Source organism: Zingiber officinale, chromosome 4B (assembly GCF_018446385.1).
Source record: "Zingiber officinale cultivar Zhangliang chromosome 4B, Zo_v1.1, whole genome shotgun sequence".
Lineage (NCBI taxonomy): Eukaryota > Viridiplantae > Streptophyta > Magnoliopsida > Zingiberales > Zingiberaceae > Zingiber > Zingiber officinale.
The window spans coordinates 87,246,473-87,271,438 of NC_055993.1; the positions used below are offsets into that span (position 1 = coordinate 87,246,473).

The following is a 24,966-nucleotide window of genomic DNA, read 5'->3' on the forward strand; positions in this document are numbered from 1 at the left end:
TTGCATGAATTCCTTGATTTGTGATGAACAATTTAAAAACAAAAAAACAAATTCTAGCAATTATTAGGATGTACAGAGTTAACTGTTGAAATTATGTTATTGTTTCTCATGATGGCGGAACATTCTCTACCCTTCATTATCAAAAATAATTAATAGTTATCGCCCCTGCTGTCTCTACGACGAGATTGAAATGTACAGAGGAAATCAAATAAATGGGTCTGTTGGCTCCTGCTTGGCAGGATTCTCTTGCTCACATCTGATTGGGGGCAAAAAGAAATTGGAATACTATTAGAACAACAAAAGTGGACCTACTCGATAAATGGAACTGTGGAGCTACTAGTCCAAAGATATGTCAACATTTATCAAGGAATCTGTGCAGATGGTCTCTTTGTTGGTTACAGCAGTTGGGTGGTCAGCGCACTGCAGCTTTAGTCTGATGTGCACAGGCTTCATAAAGATCAAATCTTCTACATCTTTAAAGGTTTCCAAAAGCAATCTGGTTGATGCGTCGGCTTCCAGTTTGCTCATTTTCTGTTTATTGCACTCCAGAATTCTCATTGCTAGTGAACTTCGATCCTCAATGTTTTCTTGTGTTTTCTTCAATTTCAGATAGAGAACAGTAGAGACCACCACCTAAACCAAGAACAATTAGCATCACATTGTTTCACGTTGCTATTGTCAACTGTGGGATAAAAACGTTGCCAACTTCTCATCAAAGTAAGCACAAACCAAAGTGTTCGATCATATATCAACCTGAGGATCGACATCAATCATCTCTTGTGGACTACTTGTTCTCAGTTAATATGTTTACTTTTGATCAATCTAAAGTACTATTTTTCTACAAAGATATGTTTAGACATATTCAAATAATCACACACCAAATTCAAAACCAGTCGACATAACTTTGTTTGGAACTACAAGATTCTATAGAATCTGAATATTATTTCTAGGACGGTACCAGATTCTTATCTTTAGTAAACCAATAGAAATATATTGTATAACCCGAAATTTTAGGATCAGAAAAGTCGCTTGAGAACCAAGCAAGAAAAAACACGACAAATTGTGTCCCACAAAAAGCACAAGTAATCAACTGAATATACCATATTTCTTTATCAAAGTTCTGAAAGGATGCAATTCATTTTGCTGAGAAAATAAAATTGACAAGGAATTTATCAATGAGAGTAGTTGATACCTCAGCAGTTCCAGGACTTATGCCGATTGAACAATTAAAATGAACCCTGTCATCTTGGAATTGCCTTTCCACATGTTCACCTTCATCAAGAGAAGAGGTTTCATCCTCCACTTGTGAGAAAGCAAGGTTATCCAATTCATCAAACCACTGTTGAGCAATCCCATCCTGCAACCAGCACAACTTGTCTTTAACCACTGGAACAAGGGAAACTAGAAGTGCATTTCGTATGTTACCTTCCCTGCCCCAGTTTTTTGTTCTTCAACTGCAGAAAATTCAGAAGCAGAACCTCTAACATGGAACCATAAACAACTTTTCTCCACAGGTGATACTAGTTCGCTATCTTGGGGTATATTTACATCAAACTGTATGTCACACTTTCCTATATTGGATCAGACAATCAAATCATTAGCTTAAAAATCTAGCTATATCCTCCACGCCTTTAAACTTCAGAAATTACATGCTAAAAATAACATCTTTTGACCAAGAATGCCGGGCCAGCACAATAATTTCCCACTAAGGTGCTTAATCATTTTGAACTAGCAGGGCATATTGAAATGATTGACAATAAAAAGAAAGTTGCTACTTCCATGCATATTTTGGATATGAAAAGGGAGTATTTCTGGATTAATCAATGAAAAAAATACGTTCTGACATTTTGCATAGATGTGAATAAAGCAACACAATTCCACCCATGCTGATGCAAACTAAACTGATGCACCTAGAAAACTGAAAAACACTGATAAAGGGTGATGGATCACCTGGAAGGACATTGAAATGCCGAATATGTTCGCTCAAAATCGTCTCTTTATTTTCACTGGCATATAGCAAACATTTCAACGCATTATAGAAATTAAAATATTATACTTATAAATTTATTATTTAGAATTATATAGAAAACAATCACTTTCTTGGCAGTTGATAAAAAGTTCAAAAACTAGGTTGAGGATTTAATTGAATCATCTTACCGCTTAATAACTCTCTCAAGAGGACAAACCATCCAATATGGCAATCCAAGTACTCCTAAGTTTGAAAGCTGTAGATAAGAAATGACTCTGGACTCACGGTGATACCTAAAAATTCTTTGACTATCTTCAAAGAAGTAAAACATGAAATTGAACTAGTTAACAGCTCTGTAGTGAAAATCATAACGCACCACACTAATAACAATAGTCAACCTGCATTGCAGAAGATGATATCATCTTGGAACATTGCTATTGATGACAGCCAACCAGAAAAACACATCCCTTCATCAGAAAGGCAATGATGGAATGTCTTTGGTGGCAAATTCTCTGAAATTTCCTTCAATAGTGTTGCTTTCTCCATTATCATGTCCCCACATATCTCCATAACATTTGATACACCTTTTAGTAGTTAGTGAACTTTAGACTTAACTGATATACACTGTAGATATCTGAAGCCTAAAAAGAACATACCTTTCACTATCTTTTTAATTTCTCCAGATTCCCTGCTCACGACCCATAAGGTTTCAAAACTGCAAAAAAAAAATTAAAAATGATCATGAAAACTAATGATGCAGTGTAAGCATTTGCAAGAAACACATGTAAGCAGCACTAATTAAATAGCCAACCAACTCATCAGTACGAGGGCAAATATAGAAAGGCAGTCTCCATAAAATCATTCATTTACCTGTACTTATAAAAGAGTAATTTGAATTGTTGCTAAGACCTTAATTAATATCATCCTTCCATAAGATAGTTTACATCTAGCACAAAATAAGTAACCAAATGCAGGCAAGATTTTAGTGTCTGGACTCTACCAATAAATATACAATAACGTTCCTATCAAAAAGCTTCAAACATTAATGCTCAAATATGATAATCTTCTTTAGGAGACAATTATTTGATAGCATGACAAATAAGAAAGATGAAGTGTCAGGTCATCAAGGCCTTCGATGATTAATTTCTACAAGGGGTTGAATTCATTTTTCAGTAATAGCACCATCAGATATTAACTGAATTAAACAATGAAAACGAGCATGGATTGGGTGAGACAATTAAAGTATCATAACTAATTACTTTCCTGAGAACATATTCAGACGAGCATATATGCAATGCTTGTAGCTAACATGATGAATTGAACAATCACAAATTTATGTAGTTCATCCCAATAGACAGTTTTCTAAAACACGCCATACTGAATATGAGAGTTATCAGACAAAAACTAGGAATAGATCCAGTCAAGCACTAAATGGCTAATGGTAGAACAGAGTGTCAAACAATCTTATGTGTGATTTTTTAACATCTAAATATATTTGATAGATAATAATATACAATTGCCCAATAACTTGAGAAGCCTGAACACCAACTCCCAAATTAATGATTGTAGGCTCATCCAACTTATGAACTCCCTTTACTAGCTCAAAACCTTTAATGAGGGACAAAACTAGCATGTCACAATCTCCCTCACTTAATGTAATCATCAAGGTCTGAAGTGCCTAATTAACAGAGTCAAGGATTAAACTAGCACATAATCCTTGTAGATGTCCAATGGAAGCTCAATCATCACAGGCAATATCCAAAGAGGTCACCTTATCAAACCTACTACTAGACAAGCTCCAATACTGCATGTAACAATCCCTACCAAAATGGGAAAACCAATTATTTAACTTGATAAGCCTAAGCCATTGCCCATAGATAAAAAAAAAATACTAAACTCGAGTTTATGTTAAATAGAATCAGGTAATTAGAGAGAATAGAAATTTAATGATTTTTTAAAAAATAAGTATTAAATGTTCTGCCTCACCTGCGATCAATAGTTAAAAGATCATTCTCCCTCATGTTCAACAAATGCCATGGTAATTTAATCAAATCCAAATCCAGCTGCCCAGCTTGAGATACAACTTTGGTTCCCAGCTCAAGTTTATCAAGGAGCCAGCTCCAAACCCCACTGCTTTTTTGAACAGAAGCAGGGTAAATGGTCTCCACCACTCTGTTCTCCATATCAGCTCTTCTTATCGCATGGTTCTAGGAAAGGAAGAAACACATTGAGAGATAAGAAAGAAAATGATGAATAGTAAATACAGAAGAAAAAATATTGGAAGTCTGGTTGAACATTAATTGCAATGTATTATACAAATTTTAAAAAAAAATAATAGAGAGAAATCCTGAAAGGAACAGGGAGCAAATATGTGAAGACGGTGAATGCAACATGAATCATGATGATAGCAAACTTTTGTTCAGATAAACAAGATAAAAAAACAAATGAAACTCGAAAAAAGTACATCAACAATTAAAAACAACACTCAATACTAGTCAATAAACAGATTAGTTAAACAGAAATAAACAGACATTTACTTAGTAGACAAGTACAATGTTACACCTATAAATCAATTATGCTACAACAGAGATTCTACTTCCAGCAAAAAACCAAGCTAGTTTAAGTAATTTGACCTCATATACCAGAATGCTAAATTGGTCAGCCAGATTAAAGAAACAACAAATTTCCCATTAGCTGCTAGCGTCATTTATGTTCAAAAAACAACTATTTGCAGAGCCATTTATGAACTAGAGAAGCCTGCTATGAATAACATTACATACATTGAAGTTAGAATCATCACAATGTCCGGAAAAACAAAGCAGTGATCTAGTAACTATTAAATTGAATTTTATACCTCAGAGTCCACAAAGAAAAGGCAATTTTCATTGGGGCAATAGAATGATCCAGCAGGTCGAAACAATTTAGCAGATTCAAATTTACCATCCTCGAAACCTGGGGAAGAACCAATCTGAAAAATGAATGAAATCACTGAACTAATGTACAAAATGAATGGAATCAATATAAATATTTAATAGCTCAGATTATCATATTTTAATTGTATATGAAATATAATTGAAGAGATGATGTTCTCCTATATTTAGGAAAAAGGCTTGCAACTGCTTCTATAACTTTGGAAAAGGCACAAAAGATTCACAAAATAAACCATCGTGAACTCCAATCATTATTTCCAAATCATTTAATATTCAATTGACATCAAAATAGAGTGAGGTTTCAATACAGTATTGTCCTCAGCAGGGTTTGAAATCTTATACTATGTCGGGTGAATCAGTCAAAGCTTGACATTCACATAAATTTCCAAAAATCGGCATTACTCAACACCAAGATAATGTTTCCTGAGTCATTGTGTCACACCTGATACTCCTTGGCATGCTGAAATTGACATAATGTTTCTTTTATAGTTTATCTCAATACAAAATAAAGTCAAAATCGTAGCATTACAGATGGAAAGAAAAAGATGGTTGTCTTATTTATTTATTTATTTTCTTCATTTCTTTCCTTCTTCCACCTCCAATTTACCACCGATACCATACATCGAAACATTAGCATGATAGAAACAGTATCATTTTAGTCAGACACCGAAACACCAACATGGCCTCAAGATTTCAAACTTTGGTCGTCCAATTACAATTTGAGCAGATAATCCAGAAAGATATAGCAAAAATGAATGGATCAGAAACAAGCAGAGTGACACTTACACAATCTAAAATCCTCCCCTCACTATCGCTAACAATGATCCTATGATGATTACTGTCAGATACAAACATACGGTTTCCATCTTCATCTATGGAAATTGAACCTGGAAAGTAGAAAAATCAGAGTACTCAGATGAAGACATAATAATAAAACAATGGGCAATGGTTAACAAAACACATGAATAGGTACATAAATAGGAAAATAGGAACCTGGGTAATGGAGAAGCAAGATCCTGAACGGAGAAAAATAAGGTTCCTTTATCATGTTGTCATAGCTTGTTTTATCCATAATACTCTGTTGAACTGGAGGGTTATTTTCGTCCTTGTGGACACTGTATTCCTCAATTGCTGCATGTATGAAAAAGGCAAAATAAGAAATTAAAAATAGTGATGGAAGGGTACTTACATTGGGTTTCTGCCGCAGATGGATTGTAGTTTTCAAAAAAAAAATATTTCAGAAACTAGAAAATGGTTGAATATGCAAACAACTAATAAACTGGCATTCTGATAAAGCTATCTCCTATCACATGTACATTAAAATAAGGTAACGAGTATAGAAGCATAGCTCCAGGTGATGATCAAATACATTTAAAACTACTACTAAGCTATATGATAATTTACGAGTGTATATACATGAGAGATAAATTACGCTAATCTGAACAGATGACCTAAAATGTTTTCATCTAACCACGATTCCTAATAACAAATTACATATGAATTATTAGTATGAATTGGAAGAAAAAAGAAATCAATTTGATCCTCTAGACTTGTAATGTCCATTAAAGCCAGACAAATAAGAAAGTCTGGTATTCCAAAAGTTGCAAAGCTGTGGCATCCAAATCTACAATTTTACTCTGAGCGAAAGTGCTGTATTATATAAGTCAAAGCTTCTCTGAGTTCTGAGAACAACTTCATTTCACCATGCTAAACAATGTACGGGTAAGATGGTGTTTTAAAATAAACTTCTTTACAGTTACAAGATACATAATTAGATGCCAAGCCCTTAGGAAATGACATAATTAAAAGAAACATCATTTGTTTTATTATATTAGTCAAATCATCAGGTAAAATAGGTACACCATTGTTCCCTTAAAAAATCTAATAATTTTCAAAATACAAACCATTGTTCCCTTAAAAAACTATCCTAACAAATAAAAGGCATTCCAACATTTACATTCATTGGAATAATGGTTCTAAATATGCTTAAGCATTACCTAACATGGGCATACAAACCCACCAACACCAAGTTGAAAGCGGAAGACACAAAGCCAGCATTGAAATCGCAGCACCACTTTTGTTCACAAGTCAGGACCAAAACACTCTCATTTTGGCCAATCACCAAAACTCGTTACCAGAATGACACTTTAACTTGGTGTTGGCACTCACAAAGTATAACCGTGTACATTATGCCTAATTTTTAGCCATTCACTTCTTCACAAAGAAACTTCAGTAAATCTTTCCTAGAAAATAAGTAGTTGACATTCAAACTGGTCCCTCTTTATATGTTAGATAAGAACACCTTGTAACACAAATCATTGAACAAACTATAATAAGACACTTCTGTAAACTTCACAGTGGTTGAAGATTGCCTCCCATGCTAAAAAGTGTTAATAGTGAATGCTTGCATTCCTGCAGAGATCCCAAGTATCTAAAAATTTAGGTTTTCATTCATTAATCACAATAAGTTGAATTCCTAAAACTTACAAAATGAAAAAGATGTCCAAAAGTACCTTTAGATATTACAGCAATCTCATTGTGCCCACTTAAATAAACCAAATGATCAATTGAGCCTTGACATAGCAAGAATCCCACATGGTCTGACATCTGAACAATTTTAGGAAACTGAGAGTAAAGAATAAGAAATTATTAGTAAATTGTCAGTAATGCAATTTATTGAGTACAGATTGACAATGCAAACTTCATAGTATTGCCATTTAAATTTATATGGCTCTGTGATTTTCCTTAATATTAGAGAAGATGCATTTTGAATACACATTATTTGCATTAAATTGTTGAATAGTATATCATCCTGCTAGCAACCTTGACAGATATATTAAGATCATTCATTCATGAAAAATAATAAACGGAAGAATGGAACCACCCTAAAAAAAATAAAGCACAAAATAAAATGAGATCAGACTAGAGAGAGAGAGGCCTTGATTCACATGGCACATTACTCAAACACTCGGGAGTTACAATGAAACCAAAACAATCTGCCATTTTCTACAAGAGTTCCTTTTAGCTTCTTTGGTATACAAAGAAGCAAGAAGAGAACAAATTCAAGCCACAAGATTTCATTTACCTTCACAAGGATTAAAGAAATTTTCAAAAAGGAATATGCAAAATATGCATAATTGACCAATACAATATTTTAAAATAATATACTAAAACAGATGAGTCAAGTAGGATTCACATTTGGAATCCATAGTTTCTCAAATCATTGATTTCCTAACAAGACAACCAAACAAGATCCACCAAATTTAATGTCATTATCTTTTCTTTCCTTTTCAAATCACCTAGTCTTCTTTCCCAGCAAGTAATTTCAATGTATAAAAAAATGACTTGGCAGATCTAATGATGTAAAGTGTCATCTAAGGGTTTGATTCCGAGATGTCCTGTGTTCATGCTTCCTGGGTTTTGACTTACAAGGACTTTGCTTGGCATGCTGTATCCATATGATTTAACAAAAATTATTTCCATCCATGAAGATAGGTCAATCAGACAACCATGTCAAAACCATGTATATTTAGTGGGTTTGGTTTGTGGTTTATGACTTTAATCGATATTGTTTATCTTGGATGGTTTTTAATACTTCTGTCTACTCATACCAAATTGGTATTAAAAAAGGGGTCATAATTATAATAAGATGGCTTTGTCAATCCATCACAGGAACTACAAGATTCCATATCAAGCCGACGAGAACAACTTTCCTCCGTGGCAACTTCATGTTCACAGTCATTGGAATGAAAATTCCAGAAGGTGAAAATGAAGTAATAAGTCTGCAACACTCTACCATAGCCATTTGGAGTGGATCCATATCAAATTTTGGTCAATATTAAATGTGATGTGATTACATTTGCTATACTAAATGCAGCTAGTTTTCCATGCCCCAATTAATTTTGATGCATAAAGACAGCCCAAGGTGTCATCATTAAGCACCCTATGAGACGAGACTTCTAATTGAGTCGAGAGTGTTTGCCTTCAACATAGTGCACCATGCAGGCACCTCTATCTATACACCGTAACAAACAAAAAATTTATTTCATGGAATGATTTATTTAGTCTAATTAAATACACTTGTTTGTGCTACTCAAAGAGTTTTTTCAATTAGATATGATTGTTAAAATCAAAGGGCAAAAGATAAAAAAAACTTGGGTATTAACTTATGCTAGATTTTATTATTTAATTGATCGAGTAAAGATCTTAGGTTGCTTGTTGTGAAGGTAATTTCTTATTTGGGGCACAGATTCTCGAGATTCATCTCCTAGTCTAGATCTTAGTTTTTCAAAGTGTAATAATGTGATTTGGCAAGAGTAGCTTTATTGCACAATTTAGCTTCTTTGCAAGGAACAAATATTGAGAATACATAGGCACAAACTTTAAATCTGTAGGCTAACAAAATAAGACTCAAAAAAGTCAAAGCATAAATCGAAGTGATGAGGCAAACCCAAAATATCTTGGATTTATATGAATATTATGGAAGCGAGAGCCGAAAGAGTTTTGGTTTGCCAAATTCAAATCCAGACTGACCATTTTGTAATCATGTCCCAGCACGTTTCCATAAGTGACCTACCATATACTAGATAATACTCATCTAGTGTACACCAGTCGATCCCTATCATTTGAACATTTGATATTTAGATTCATTAACATTACAAGTTTACAATTGAAGTACCAAACAAGAAATAGCGTCAGGCACGAACACCAAACACCATCATCCAAGCAAAACTTGAGTGCGACCTTTAGTTTACAACTTTACTAAACAACAAGAAGACAAGTCATCGTGCATCCATACTTATGAATCAGTTAACTAAAGAAGCTACAAGAAGAAATAGGTCTTCTAACACTAATGCTTACAGTAAATCTAGACCAGGATATCAAATTTCATCCTCAAACAGGATTAATACAATTGCAATGAGGAAAATAATCAAAGACTTTATACATAAAAAAAAGTGAATTGTGAAAAAAATGGTGGATCATGATAGTCCCTATTTGTCAAAAAGGGAACAGATTAAAAAGCAATGCATTATTTATGCAAGGGAATCATCCACTAAATGGAATCTGGAGTAGAAGGTAAACACAAACGAACAAAAAGGAAAAGAAAAAGGAAAAAAAAACAATTTATACCATTACATTAATCACATCTCCCTATACAACTAATGAAGATAGTAAAAACTACTAAACGAAGAATAATGCTTTACCTGAAGAAAATCCTTCTTCAATACTAAGATAGGAAAGGTAATAAACTCCTCCATGACAGCCTTAATGATCCAAGCAGTATCAGAAATTGCATCGAGCAAGCCAGAACATACTATAATAATATTGACATCCGGATGCCTACAGTATGGAAGTCAAAGACCATATTCAACTCCAACTCCAAGGAAGCTAATTATCAGAATAAAAACATGTCTACCTCTGCTGTACCAATTTAGCTAGTTGAAACCCACGAGCATGTTGTCGATTGCCCACGATTTCTAAATCCTTAATAGATAAAATTATCAGCAATAAAAGCATTCCATCTTGATTACTCTTTGTACTTCCACCAATTCCATTCAACCAACAATGATTCGGGCCTGCACAGTATCAGAGTGTACATTATTCTATTGATTTTTTCAGCTATATAATGAAGTTTCACTGAATTATTCACAGCATAATATGGATAAACCTTTCTACTATGATTCCATCTTGTAACCAAGATAGTGTACTTACTGGCAACAGTCTCATATGTTTTTGTCAATTATAATAAAACATTCTACGAAAAAGATAGAATTGAAATCTTGGCCAAGCAGGGTTTCAATCCACCGCTAAATCAAGACAATGCCACCAATGCCATGGCGAGAGGTGTGCCTAAGGATAAGGAGGTGCCTAGAGTCGGGGGAAGAGGAAAAATATGAGTAAGAACCAGTGATGTGCTGAAGAAGAAGGTGGCACCCAGTGTATGAGAAAAAGTTTCAATGTTAAGAGGAAAAGGATGAAGAATTGTGTTTTGATATAGATAAAACTTGGGTATATTTGGAGCTCTGTTGAAAAAACACTCTTGGTCAAATACAACTCATGTTATTAATATTGGAGGGACAGGAATTTCACGCGGATGGCTCCACAGGAACAAAATAAATTGAATCAGCATAAAGAAGTGTTTTATCATCCTTGCCCTAATATTTTTATCTTAAAACTATGGAGAAAAAATAAACCAGAAGAATAAAATAAATGAACAGCTTCACCAATTCTTGAATTAGTTTAATCTCATAGTAGGTGCCAAGTTCATGACCCAGCATAAGATATATTCATCCAAAAATATAAAAAGGGGATAGACAAGGATAGATCATTCTTCACTATACTTATTAGTGTATTCCAGTACTATCTCTAGATATTGCAAAAGATATTTCACTAAAGTACTAAAAGAGGAAGTGACAAGATCAAGAAATAGAATAGAAAGTTCTGTCTCTCCTTGGTTTGACAAGAGACTAAACCACCAAAATTCCTCTTGGTGAAAACAAAGTCCTCCATTATGTTCCTCGTTTTCAGTCCACCAAAATGAGACAATTCTAACACCAAATTAAAATTTCACTTTTTTTCTCATCAAAAAAGAAGAGAAACCACCCTTGCCTTGTGATTTCCTCTCCTTGATTCTCTCTATTCAAAAAGGCTTAATATTTTGTTATTTGATGTGCCAGACTAAGTATCTACCAACTCCAGACTTTTATATCCCAATTGATATGAGCAACTCAAAAAGGATTGTAGAAAATAAAAATATTTTGCACAGAAAGATGTATTAAGAACTCAATAAAAAAATATTTAAGTTTCTTTTCAAAATTCCTGTGGTTTTGGAATAATAAATACGCTAAAGTTAAATTCAAATAGGACCAAAAAATGAGAAGATTACCTTCAGGATTATGTAAAGTGGACTTGACAAAGGTTAATAAATCTGTTTGCAGAAATGAATCATGATGTGCTTCAGATGCCACTGAGAACCTGAAAGGAAAAATTACTTATAGCTTTAAAATATTCTGTACTAACTAAGTCAAGATGAATAAATTATGATAGATGATAATCAATCAAAAGGGAAATTTTGCCCATGAATATTTTTCATTTTATACATTCACTTTTAGAATGAGTATCAGGTTCACTGAGCAATATCTTCACTTTTTGGTAAATTTTCAGGCAACGATTCCAACTTTTGCAAGGGCAAGGAAAAAAAATAGAAAATTGGGGGACTAAAATGACACAAAGTATAACATAATGAATCGGAATCTAAGCCATAACTGCCCCTAATTCTCCAACTCAAAGATTGATATAAGCTAAATAGATTATTGTTTGGGAAACAGTCAGAAGAGCGCCCCTATTTATCTAAATTGTGAAAAGGGCGCCCCACTTTGATTTTTTATCAAAAGGGCACCCCATCCCGCATAAAATGACACAACTATCATCTAGTATTGTTCCAATTATTATCCAGCATATCTTCCGCCTAAATCGTGAACCGGTCAAGCGCGTTGTACTAACTACGAAACCATAGATGCTATACATATTGTAACAGTTACGATTTTGTAGTTGCTACAACTACAACAGTTATAACAGCTACGGTTTCGTAATTATTACAACATGAAAAATAACATTAATAAAGAGTACTTAAATTCTTCGGAGTTTCTAAAAAGGCTATAAACGATTTTTTTTGCCAAACTGGGTCAGGTTACACTTGGTAACAAATATAAATATCTGAACGAGCTTCAATTTGATACATTGTGCGCCTCGTGATTCAACCCGAGTCAAAAGTTAATAAGTTATGATCTCTAAAAGCTTACCTGACATTAATGTTGTAGTAGCTATGGTTTTGCAACTGCTACAACTGTGCAGCAACTATGAAACCGTAATTACTATAACTGTGTAGCAGTTATGGATTTGTAGCTAATACACAAATGTGTAGCTTTATAGCTGCTATAACACGCCCTGGTTCAAGATTTAGGTGGGAAATATAGGTGAAAGATAATAATGGGAATCATGTAGTGGAGGGCAGTTGAGTTGGGTAATTATACATGGGGTGGGGCGCCCTTTTGATAAAAAATTAAAGTGAGACGCCATCTTGATGATTCCAAAAATAAGGGGCGCCCTTATTCTTTTAAAAAAAGTGTTTACTAGAATAGGAAGCAACAAGGGTAATTATGCTCACCTCATGCGCCCCTCACAGCACGTCTTTAAGTTATGTGAAATGAGGTAAATCACGGATCAACTTATAGTCGATGGTCAAGTGGCTAGGGGATGGGAGCAGTGTTGTTAGAGGCGTGAGGCGCACCGAGGCGCAAAGGAGCTCCTAGAGCCCGAGGCGCGAGGCGCGCCCGAGGCGCGAGGCACGCCCGAGGCGCGCGCCTCTTGAACATGATGTTGATGAGTACTAAAATATTGACACTCGTATAATATGTCAAATATGATAACTATTAACTATTAATATTCCACACACATCAATATCAAATATGACAAGCAAAACAATACAATGATAAAATTAATAAAAGTTTACTTTCAAGTTTCAAGTTTCAACTTTCTAATTTAAACTAACAAAGTTCATCAAAACAAGCGTAATAAGTTAAATTAATCATCAAGCTCAAGATCATCCTCAATGTATTCTTCTTCTTCTATATCTTCATCTTCTTCTTCTTCTTCTTCTTCTCTAAGTCTTAGAGATGAGTGCCTCAGAGAAAGATGTATTTCCCTTCTCGACTTGTTTAGGCCTAGCATGCGAACTAGAGGTCATGGATGCAATATTTTTTCCTCTGGTATAATATTCAGGCTCTTCAGCTCCACTAGCCCTAGCAACGACATCCCATGTCAAGTCATCACCTTCAAAAACCAACTCATCTTCTTCATTATCACTTTCTCCATCCATTCTACCCATCAACCATTCATTACTATCATCAATATCTGTCAAAGATATGGGGTCAATCTTATCACGTGCGTTATACCGAAGTTTTAAGGCACGATTGTATTTCACAAATACCAAATCATTTAAGCGCTGCTGAGCTAGCCTATTTCTTTTTTTGCTGTGAATCTACAAAATGTCAAAAATCACAATAAGTATAATAAAATAACAAAGAATATTTTCTACTTATAAAAGTAACATACTAATAGTATTAAACATTTATATTTATTACATACCTGCTCAAATACACTCCAATTACGCTCACAACCAGAAGTACTACAAGTGAGGCTAAGCACTTTAATAGCAAACTTTTGCAATTATAGGGTATTTGCTCCGTAGCATTCCCATCATTCTGCTGGAGATAATGCTCTTCTATGTCTAATTGCCACATTCCTCCCAAATAGTCCTTCTGCCTTTCGATATATATAGAGCTGGGCAGTGATTTTATCTTGCTCGGCAGCATTTTTCAAACAAACCATTCACCACTTCTCCACAGATATTTGAATCTGTGTATGAATAAAAATATTCTGGATTCAAATAATGTCCTGCAGCATGCAGAGGCCGATGAAGTTGACATTCCCATCTCTTATCAATGATCTCAAACACTTCTTTGTATTTCTCTTCTTTCTCCTTAAAGGCCTTAATAATTGTTTCTTTTGCCCTATCCATAGCCTCATAAATATAGCCCATTGCAGGTTTTCTTTCGCCATCAACCAGTCTCGGAACATGGACTAAAGGGCCATATATCTTTAAAATATGCACAATACTGCTCCAAAATCTAAGTGTCATGATTTTAGCTACCTTCTTCCCCGTCGCTTCTTTTACCCATTTACTCTCTGTCCAATCCTTTGAAATGAACATTTTTCTTAAATTTTGCTTCTGTAGGTGCATCCTTTCAAGAGTGAGAAAAGCAGTAGCAAATCTTGTGACACCTGCCCGACAAAGCTCTTTTTGTCTTGTGAATTGCCTCAACATATTTACCATGCCGGGACGAACATAAATGTAAGCATTCACACTCATTGCCTTCTTCAATGTTGCTTTAAAATCAGGCAGTTTTCCAATATCTTCTAAGATCAAGTCGACGCAGTGGGCAGCACAAGGAGTCCAATACAAGTGTGGCCTTTTTGCCTCTAATAATTTTCCTATAAAAGAAGTTAGAAAACTAGATAATTTTAACATATATAAGAAAAAGCATAATGATAAGAAAAAATTAAATAAATTCTTACCAGCAAGCACATTGTTACTTGCACTATCCGTAACAACTTGAATAACATTTACTTCTCCTACACGCTCCACAAATTGATCAAGCAACTGAAATATTCTCTCTAGTTTTTGCATAATCAGAAGCATCAACCGATTCGATGAAAACTGAACCTTCAGGAGAATTCACTAAAAAATTAATCAATGTCCTCTGCCTTTTGTCTATCCATCCATCTGCCATCAAACTACAACCATACTTTGCCCATTCTGTTTCACACGACTTAATGTAATCATTAGTCACACTATCAACAGCCTTTTTTAGAAAAGGAACCCGCACCTCATGATAACTAGGTCCTTTTAGACCTACACCATATTGGCCAACCAAGTCCAACATCCTTTTGAAGCTTGAATAGTTAACGGCATGGAATTGCCGCATCATACATCCACTCAGTTATAGTCATACAAGTTTTTTCTCACAATTCTTTCTTGTATGCCTCATTTATCGTAGTTTGCCTCTCTTTACCCTTTCGACTTTCAACATTTTTTTTTGCACATTAGGAGCAAAATACGTATCCATTGGACCTATTTGTCTTGACCTTTTTTGCATATTCACTGATCTAGAACTTGCACTTGTACTTATAGGCGGTACAGCTTTAGCTCCAATATCATCCATATCAATATCATCACCAAGAGGGTCTACATCCTCAAAGTCGTCTAATGTCGCAAGTTTAGAAAGATTGTTTTTCTCCGCCTTTTTCTCCATGAAATTTTTTATTTCTTCACGTACATGAGGCGGACATTTTTTGCAAGTCGTAATATTTCGAAACCCCCCAACAAGATGTTGTTTTGCACGATAGATACCTCCTTTTGTAACTTTTTGATAAAAGTTACAAATCAAATCATTTTTGTTATTCTGATTAACTCTTTGAAAATAATTCCATGCCGGATCTTTTGATATATATGTTGGAGTATCACTACTACCTTCCATGATATTGAACAAGAAAATAACCTAAAAAAATTAAAAACAAAATAAAAAATATTTTAATGAATTAATGGAATGGTAAAGTACTGTACCTAGCATCTAGGTTGTTAAAGGCTAGCCTATCATCAACAATAATAGAAAAGTACTGTACTAGTACCAGTAATAAAAAAATAGAAAAAAAAAACAGGGGAGAAAAGAAAGAAAACAGGACCAGCAGCAAAATAAAAAAATTGGATAGCAGATTTTTGCAGTACCAGCTACCAGCAACAGAAAATAATAAAGAAAAAGAAAAATAGGAAAAAAGAAAAACAGGACAAGCAACAGCAGTAGTTTTGCTGTCAACGGGAAGTTTGCTGTCAACGAGAAGGTAAAAAAAAAAAAGAAAACAGATGAATTGATATATATAACAGAGAGAAGAAAAGAAGTGAAAAAACGTTGAAATATTGAATAGTGCAAACCACGAAAAGAAGAAGAAAAACGAAATAACAAAAAAAGAAGAGGAAGAAGCGAAAAAGAAGAAATATTGAACAATGCAAACCAGAAGAAGAAAAACGAAATAACAGAAAAAGAAGAGGAAGAAGCGAAGAAGTGAAGAAGAAGAAGAGAAGCAAAGAAGAAGCAGATGAAGTGAAGAATAGAAAAACAAAAAAAAAAAGATGGAAACAACACATACCTGGGCAACGACGGACACAACTCGGCAGCGGCGGCGGCGACGGAGGAATAGCGATGGCGCGACGCTTCTTCAAAGTCAGGTTTCTTCTTCTCCTTCCGTTCTTTTCTTCTTCCCTTCTCCTCCGTGCCCTAATTCCAAGCCAAATTAGGTTTGAAATGTTTATTTGGTTAGAAATCGTGAACCTGGACGATCGCGCGATGCGCTTCGATCGCACGATGCGCTTCGATCGCGCGATGCGCTTTGATCGCACCTTCGCTGAGGCGCGAAGGCTCCCAAGGCGCGCCCAGGCGCGCGCCTGACGAACATCGCCCGCCTCGTGCGGGAGAAGGCGTTTTCCTCAGCGCCTTGTGCGCCTGACGCCTCAGGCGCGCCTTTAACAACCCAGGATGGGAGGAGTTTTTTCCCGAGGGTATACGCCTGTCGGGAATTGATCTATGTCCCATTATAATAAATTTGTCACCCTCTAGTCAATTGGGCACCCTCGTGGGGAAGAATAGGAAAGCAATAGCGAACCTAGTTCAAATGACTAGAATAACAAAAGTGTTGAAGTATTTCCATAATTAATAATTTAGTTGAAAATAATTAATACCTCTGTAAATTACATTTCTAGTCAACCTAACATGATCAACTCTGACAACATTAAGAATGAACGACATTTAATTCACTACAAGCTCTGCCTTGTCGACACCATGGTTTCAAGTGTTGATTGGTATTGATCGGCATAAGCAAAGTGTACCAATCCGGCTGTTGATATACACTGATACTGAATATCATTATGTTACTTTTGGCAATTTAGAAACAAGCAAACTACCTAGCTAAATAAAAGAGAGCTATGGGAGTAAACCTCATGAGTTGATCTCAACACACATTGAAGTTTTGTGAAAGCATCCTGAGTATTAAGATGGCATGGTAATAGACCAATCCACAGCGTCAGCAGAACAAAATTTTAAACTGACAGCCAACATTGTAAGTATCCAACATTTCCTAGGAACCCATCTAATACTCCTACTCTAATACTTCCTAAATCTTAACTTATAATAACTGTTGTGCAAAGAGGGGGGCATACCTCTCAACCTCTAATGCATAAGAAGAGGAAGAGAGAAAAAGATCACACGGAGCAACAAGACAAAAACGCTCAAGAAAGAGCAAACACAAGGAGAAGAAAAAGAAAATTTACCGTGGTTCGGCGGCGTACCTACTCCAAAAAACGACCGAAACTTTATTAGAATTCTCATGAGTTGATCTCAACACACATTGAAGTTTTGTGAAAGCATCCTGAGTATTAAGATGGCATGGTAATAGACCAATCCACAGCGTCAGCAGAACAAAATTTTAAACTGACAACCAACATTGTAAGTATCCAACATTTCCTAGGAACCCATCTAATACTCCTACTCTAATACTTCCTAAATCTTAACTTATAATAACTGTTGTGCAAAGAGGGGGGCATACCTCTCAACCTCTAACGCATAAGAAGAGGAAGAGAGAAAAAGATCACACGGAGCAACAAGACAAAAACGCTCAAGAAAGAGCAAACACAAGGAGAAGAAAAAGAAGATTTACCGTGGTTCGGCGGCGTACCTACTCCAAAAAACGACCGAAACTTTATTAGAATTCTCTCTACTCAAGATAATCACATTCAATTATTCTCATCATTGTACAATAGGTTTACAATGATCTCTATAAATAGTGCATAAACCCCAAACTTGGTAAAATCATAATAGCATTTTGTTATAAAAAATAGTAAAAAAATTCTATTATGAAAAACTGTATTATATAAAATCGTACCAGAATTTTATTACAAAAAATCTTAACATATTTTTCTTCCATGGCATCCCTCGCATTGGCCTTTATCTAAATATGAATCGTCCATCAACAATCTCCACCTTGGCGAATATTCACCCCTTCGAAGAACACGAATATCTAAACAAAACTCCACCTAGATCTCTAGGTTTGGACTTCTTTCTTCTAGTATCTAGAGATATGGATCAATTTCAAGCAATGCTTAAACTTCTATGTGGTCACTGGCTTTGTCAACATGTCTGCAGCATTGTCTGCAGTGTGAACCTTCTCAAGTTGAATTTCTTCAGAAGAAATCAGCTCTCTGATCTTGTAAAACCTCACATCAATATGCTCGGTTCTCACATGATACACCTAATTTTTTACCAAATAGATAGCACTCTGATTATCGCATAACAACTTGACTCCACCTTATTGAACACTCAATTCTTTGACCAACCCTGTAAGCCATAAAGCTTCCTTCGCTGCTTTAGCTGCTACCATGTACTCCGACTTCATAGTAGACAATGCAACAATAGATTGTATCGTAGATTTCAAACAAATAGGTCCTCCTGCCACAGTGAACATGTATCTTATAGTAGACCTCCTGTATAGTCTGCATCTACGTACTCAGCAACTGAAGGATCTTCCGGTTGTCTACTGAACATGATGTCATAATCAGTTATATTTCTCAAGTATCTGGAAATCCACTTCACTGCATCCCAATGTGGTTGATCAGGATTTGAGAGAAACTTGTTTACCATACTAATTGCTTGCGCCAAATCTGGTCTCGTGCAAACCATGGCATACATCAGACAACCAACTGTACTGGTATAAGGAACCTTTGACAGCTCTTGGATCTCGTTATCCATCTTTGGACACTATGTACGATAACTTGAAGTGATGCACCAGGGGTATGCTCACTAACTTTGCATTCTTCATGTTGAACCTATCCTGCACATTCTCCACATAGCTACGTTGAGACAATCATAATCTCCCTACAGCTCTTATCTCTGTAAATCTTTATCCCAAGAATCTTCTTGGCCTTTCCCAAATCTTTCATGTCAAATTCCTTGTTCAATAGCATCTTCAATTTATCAACCTCTTTCATCTTCTTTGCAACAATGAGCATATCATCTACATATAATAGTAAGAAAACCAATGATTCATCTTCAAAACTCTTCACAAATATGCAGCAATCATACTCACATATCCTATATCCGTTTTGAATCATGTATGAATCAAAACGTATGTACCATTGCCTAGGAGATTGTTTCAATCCATAAAACCATTTCTTCAACTTGCAAACCAACCACTCTTGTCCGGGATGACTAAATCCCTCAGGTTTTGACATAAAAATATGTTCCTCTAAATTTCCATGAAAAAAATGTTGTCTTCAAATCCATTTGCTCGCAAATCGTGATGTGTCACCGAAGCCAACACCGCTCTAATTGACATATGTCTTGGAGAGAATATTTCTTGATAGTCAATCCTCTTTCTCTGTGAATACCCCTTTGCTACCAACAGAGCCTTGAACTTCACTTCTTCTCCCTCTGACATTTTTTTTTTCTTGAATATCCACTTGCACCCTATAGCTTTCTTTCCTTCAAGAAGTTCTATTAGATCTCACGTTTGGTTCTTATGCAACGACTTCATCTCCTCTATCGTAGCACTCATCCACTTGTCATTCTCAGAGCTATGTATCGCCTCCTAAAAAGACGTAGGATCTCCGCTACTAGTAATAAGTGCATGCGATACCAAGTCTTCGAATCCGTATTTGGTGGGTGGTTTTACGACTTGTCTCGTTCTGCCACCAGCTATAGTGTGATGATCTGTGTGCTCTGATCTAGAATCATCGAAGTCATAAGTCTCTAGCCCCATGCACAACATCTTTCTCCATGTTGCTCTGTAGTGTTTCCTTTCCTTCTTCCTGAGTACGTTGTAGCATAGCCTTCTCGTCAAACACCGCATCTCTGTTGATCACCAGCTTGTTTGCCTTAGGATCCCAAAGCTTATTTCCTTTAACTCCTTTCTGATACTCCAAAAAAATTCACTACTTTGACTTCGCATCAAACTTTGATCTTTCCTCACTAGATATGTGCATATAAATTGGACATCCAAAAACTCGAAGATTAGAGTAATCTACCTGATTCCCTGTCTATACTTCTTCTGATACTTCACCTTCTAGTGTTGTCTTTGGTGATCTATTAATGAGATAACATATCATATTAACCGCTTATGCCCAAAAATTCTTTGCTAGCCCTGCATTCAACCTGAGACATCTTGCCTTCTCAATGATTGTTCTGTTCAACCTTTCTGTCATCCCGTTCTGCTGAGGTGTCCTATGAACCAAAAAATGCCTCATTATCTCATGTTGCTCACACAATTCCTGAATCTTTGAATCTGTATACTCAAGTCTATCTGACCTAAGGCATTTGATCTTCCTTCTGGTCTGGTTCTACTTCAATTTTCCACAATTTAAACTTTACAAAAGTTTCTGACTTGTGACGCATAAAGTATACTCAGACCTTTTATAAATAATCAGTAAAACTCACAAAATACAAATGTCCTCCACGTGATGCTACACTAGCTGGTCCCTAGAGATCCGTGTGTACGTAGTCCAAAATCCCCTCCGTCTTGTTTGTTGTCGTCTTAAATTTGCATTTGGCTCTGTTTCCTAAGAACACAGAATTTGCAAAATTCAAGCTTACACATCTTGACACCCTTCAACAAATCTCTCTTGTGAAGTTCTAGCATCCCACGTCCAACCGTATGCCCTAGCCGCATATGTCACAAGATAGTAGTGTCTGATTCAGACTCCACCGAGGCGACTCAGACAACTCCACCTACAACTATAGTCCCTATCAACTTATAGATATTCTCTGCTAACTTTTGTCCTTTCATTACCGTCAGAGCTCCCTTGCTGACTTTTATCACCTCGCTTACTGATTTGTAAGTACAACCATTACCATCTAGTGTGCTTAGCGAGATCAAGTTCTTCCTTAGCTCTAGTATATATCTGATATCCCATTGGGTTGTGATCACACCATCAAACATCTTGATTCTAACGTTACCTATACTGATAACGTTGCATGATGCATCGTTTCCCATTAACACTGAACCGAAATTGACTACCCTAAAGGTGTCAAACCACTTCTTGTTTGAAGTAATGTGATATGAACATGCAGAGTCTAAAATCCATATATCCGTCAGTTGCTCTGAACTCGACATAACTGATAACAAATCTCCATCACCGCTCTCTAATTTTTCCTCTTCAACTATGTTTGTAGACTTTACCGAACTACCTTTATTCTCTGTAATATATTTCTTTATCTCTAGACAATCTCTCTTCATATGACCTTTGCCTCCACACTTATAGTACGTGATCACATTCTTCCTTCTCGACTTAGAACGAGCATTGTTGTTGTTGCCCAATCCATGTCGAGATTTGCCCCTACCACGCTCTTGGTTACTATTTACCACAAGTCCTCCTGAGAAACTTCATCGCTTGTTTTCTTTCTTTAATGAAAACTTAGTAACGCATATGTGATCTCCAATTTGAGAGTTTCCTTACCCCACATCAGAATAGTAACCAAATTCTTGTACGTAGGAGATGAAGGTGGAGAATTCAACAACATCAGCGTCTTGTCTTCATCTTCAATCTTCACATAAACCCACTTCAGATCACTCACAATCTAGTTGAATACGTTGATGTGCTGGCTCAGATTGGTTCCTTCTGCCATGTTCAGCCTGAATAATTTCTGCTTGTGATACAACTTGTTTGTCAATGACTTTGACATGTACTGACTTTCCAACTTTTGTCAAACTGTCATGGGTAACTCCTCGTTCATGACATGGTACATCACATCATCCGTAAAACAAAGTCTGATTGTTATCTTTCTCCTGAAGTTCTTCCTAATATGATCTCTCAATGTTTTCTGGTTTCCTTTCTCCTAGCACCTTCATCATGCCTTGTTGCACCAACAAGTCTTTGACCCTTCTTTGCCATAATCCAAAGTTCCCGGTTCCATCAAATTTCACCATATCAAACTTCGCAGAAGTCCTCCTCAACATGTTGTTGAAGAAATCCACCAAAACCTATAGCTCTGATACCAATTGTTGTGCAAAGAGAAAGCAATACCTCTCAATCTCTAACACGTAAAAAGAGGAAGAGAGCAAGAGATCGGGAGGAGCAACATGACAGACACTCAAGAAAGAGCAAACATGAGGAAGGAGAAGAGTTACCGTGGGTCGGCGACGTGCCTACTCCATAAAACGGCCAAAGCTTTATTAGATTCTCTCTACTCAAGAGAATCACATTCAATGATTCACATCATTATACAATAGGTTTACAATGATCCATATAAATAGTGCATAAACCCCAGACCAGTAAAATCATAACAGAATTTTGTTATGAAAAAACATAACAGAATTCTATTATGAAAAACTGTAACAGAATTTTATTAAATAAAATCATAACAAAATTTTATTATGAAAAATCTTAATAGATTTTTCTTCCATGACATCCCTCACATTAGCCTTCATCTAAATATAAGTCACCCATCAACAAATTGTAAAAATCATTCAAATGAACAGAGTCATTAACTTCGTTAGGCTCAACCAATGGCACAAAAAGATTAAATTGATGGTACTTCACCATATAAGCTTATAAACTACTTTATCATCCCACAATCTATATAATTAATGTAGGACACAAGCACTCTTGGTAAATAAGAAAAGAAATTTGAAACATACACTATCTATTCATGTAATTTTCTTTTTTAATATTGTTAATATTGTTAATGTTTATGTGATCGTAAAATATCTTTAAAACTTAAAAGGATGTTCTACAAAATGACAATTACACCTGCTATGTTATATGACGCTGAATTTTAGATTATAACTCGAGCACATACGTAGAAGATAAGGGTTGCAGAGATGAAGATGTTAAGGTGAATGTATAGGCATGCGAGAATGGACAGAATAAGAAATGAGAGTATTAGAAAGAAAGTCGGAGTTATATCTATTGAGGAAAAACTCCGAAAACCACATTTAAGATAGTATGGGCATATACTTAGATGATCAATAAATACTCCAGTTAGGTAATGTGAAACTATGATAAATACGCACATTAAATGAGAAAGAGGAAGACTAAAAAGACTTGGTTAGCAGTAATAAAATAAGATAAAATTTATTCAAGTATAGATGATGATATAATAGGGGATAGAGCCCAATTGTGTAAAAGAATCCATATAGTCGATCACACTTAGTGGAATAAGGCTTGGTTGTTGTTGGTTGTTGTTGGTTGTTGTTGCTTAATGTTGTATTAAGTGCAATGTCTGTGATTGGGTTTTGTCTCTTTTGTTGGAAACATAGGGACTGATTTTTTTTTTCCAACATGCTTGTTTGAGACAATTAAGTGATTATCATCTCAACTAAAGTTGCTAGAGTGCATATGTGAAGATAGACCACACCAAAGAATTGTATATAGGATGAGGGAGGAGTTTCCAAGAGAAGTGACAAAAAGGTCAATTGAGTATACAACAGGAGTAACATAATTATGAAATATATTATTATTGTAAAAAATATATTGTTTGAATCCTAGGTAAGGAGCATAGGTGAAATAATTTATTTGAACGTCAATAAAAAGCGATTTTGTTTGTGTTAATTTTAGCAGTTTGATTATTCATCTACTTTATCTCATCTTAGTTGTATGTCTACGGGAACTTTATATGTTGTTCTATGTTGATTTATCTTGTAAACAAGCAAAAATTTAAAATTTCAGTAATCTGATGATGTAAGAAATGCTGGGTTTGAATATGCCATGTGAACATAATTGATGCCATATTAACCAAATATACTAATCACTTGGTCTTTATTTTAACAATTCCACCTAGATTTAATCAACAAGTGTGTTTAACGCTCTTTACTTGTATTTACACACAAAAGAGATATGCCACAATAGCATATAGTTAAATTAATTGTGAAAGTTACATTACATTAGTTTACCTTAATCATCCTAGTTAAGCTGAACCAAACATATCCAAAGTCAAACATCCAAATTAATCTATTAGGTAAATTATAAGTTGAGTGCTCAACTCTAGTTAGTGCATATCATTAAATGACATCTCAGTTATAGTCAGTGGCTAAGCAGGTAAACTAAGTATGGTCAAATAAATCTTCAAAATCCCCTCTTTGACTGATCTTAGGGACCAACTAATGTTAGTCGTATACCCCCTACTAGTGTGACAGTTCATGTTGCCATATCATTTAAATATTCAATTCGTTTGATATTATTAAATCAATGTGTTACATATAAGGTAAGACATGAAGGTCTTCATAGTGTATGTGCAAGATGAGAAACAAACATGCACTTCAAAAACGCAAGAGCAAACTAGGTTGTCACAATGTGGTCAGCAAAGACTATATGGAGAGAAAAAAAGCCACAAGCATATAGAAAATTATAATGGGTCAAAAAAAAGTCAAAAGTAGACAACCAATAAAACTACCTGCGAAGATGAT

The 24,966-nt window shown here is 35.4% G+C and overlaps 1 protein-coding gene across 1 annotated transcript; it reads right to left on the minus strand.

Moving 5' to 3' along the window:
• Positions 1-31: 31 nt before the first annotated feature.
• On the minus strand, positions 32-24,966 carry LOC121975416. Its single transcript, XM_042527047.1, has 17 exons — positions 24,954-24,966; positions 16,666-16,793; positions 11,786-11,874; positions 10,316-10,475; positions 10,104-10,239; positions 7,413-7,524; positions 5,893-6,030; positions 5,686-5,786; positions 4,824-4,937; positions 3,956-4,176; positions 2,626-2,684; positions 2,368-2,553; positions 2,158-2,281; positions 1,951-2,006; positions 1,426-1,571; positions 1,193-1,357; positions 32-633 (listed from the first exon to the last, which is right to left on the minus strand). The coding sequence occupies exons 4-17, from the start codon at positions 10,414-10,416 to the stop codon at positions 337-339; spliced, it is 1,956 nt and encodes a 651-aa protein (XP_042382981.1). The 5' UTR covers positions 10,417-10,475; positions 11,786-11,874; positions 16,666-16,793; positions 24,954-24,966; the 3' UTR covers positions 32-336.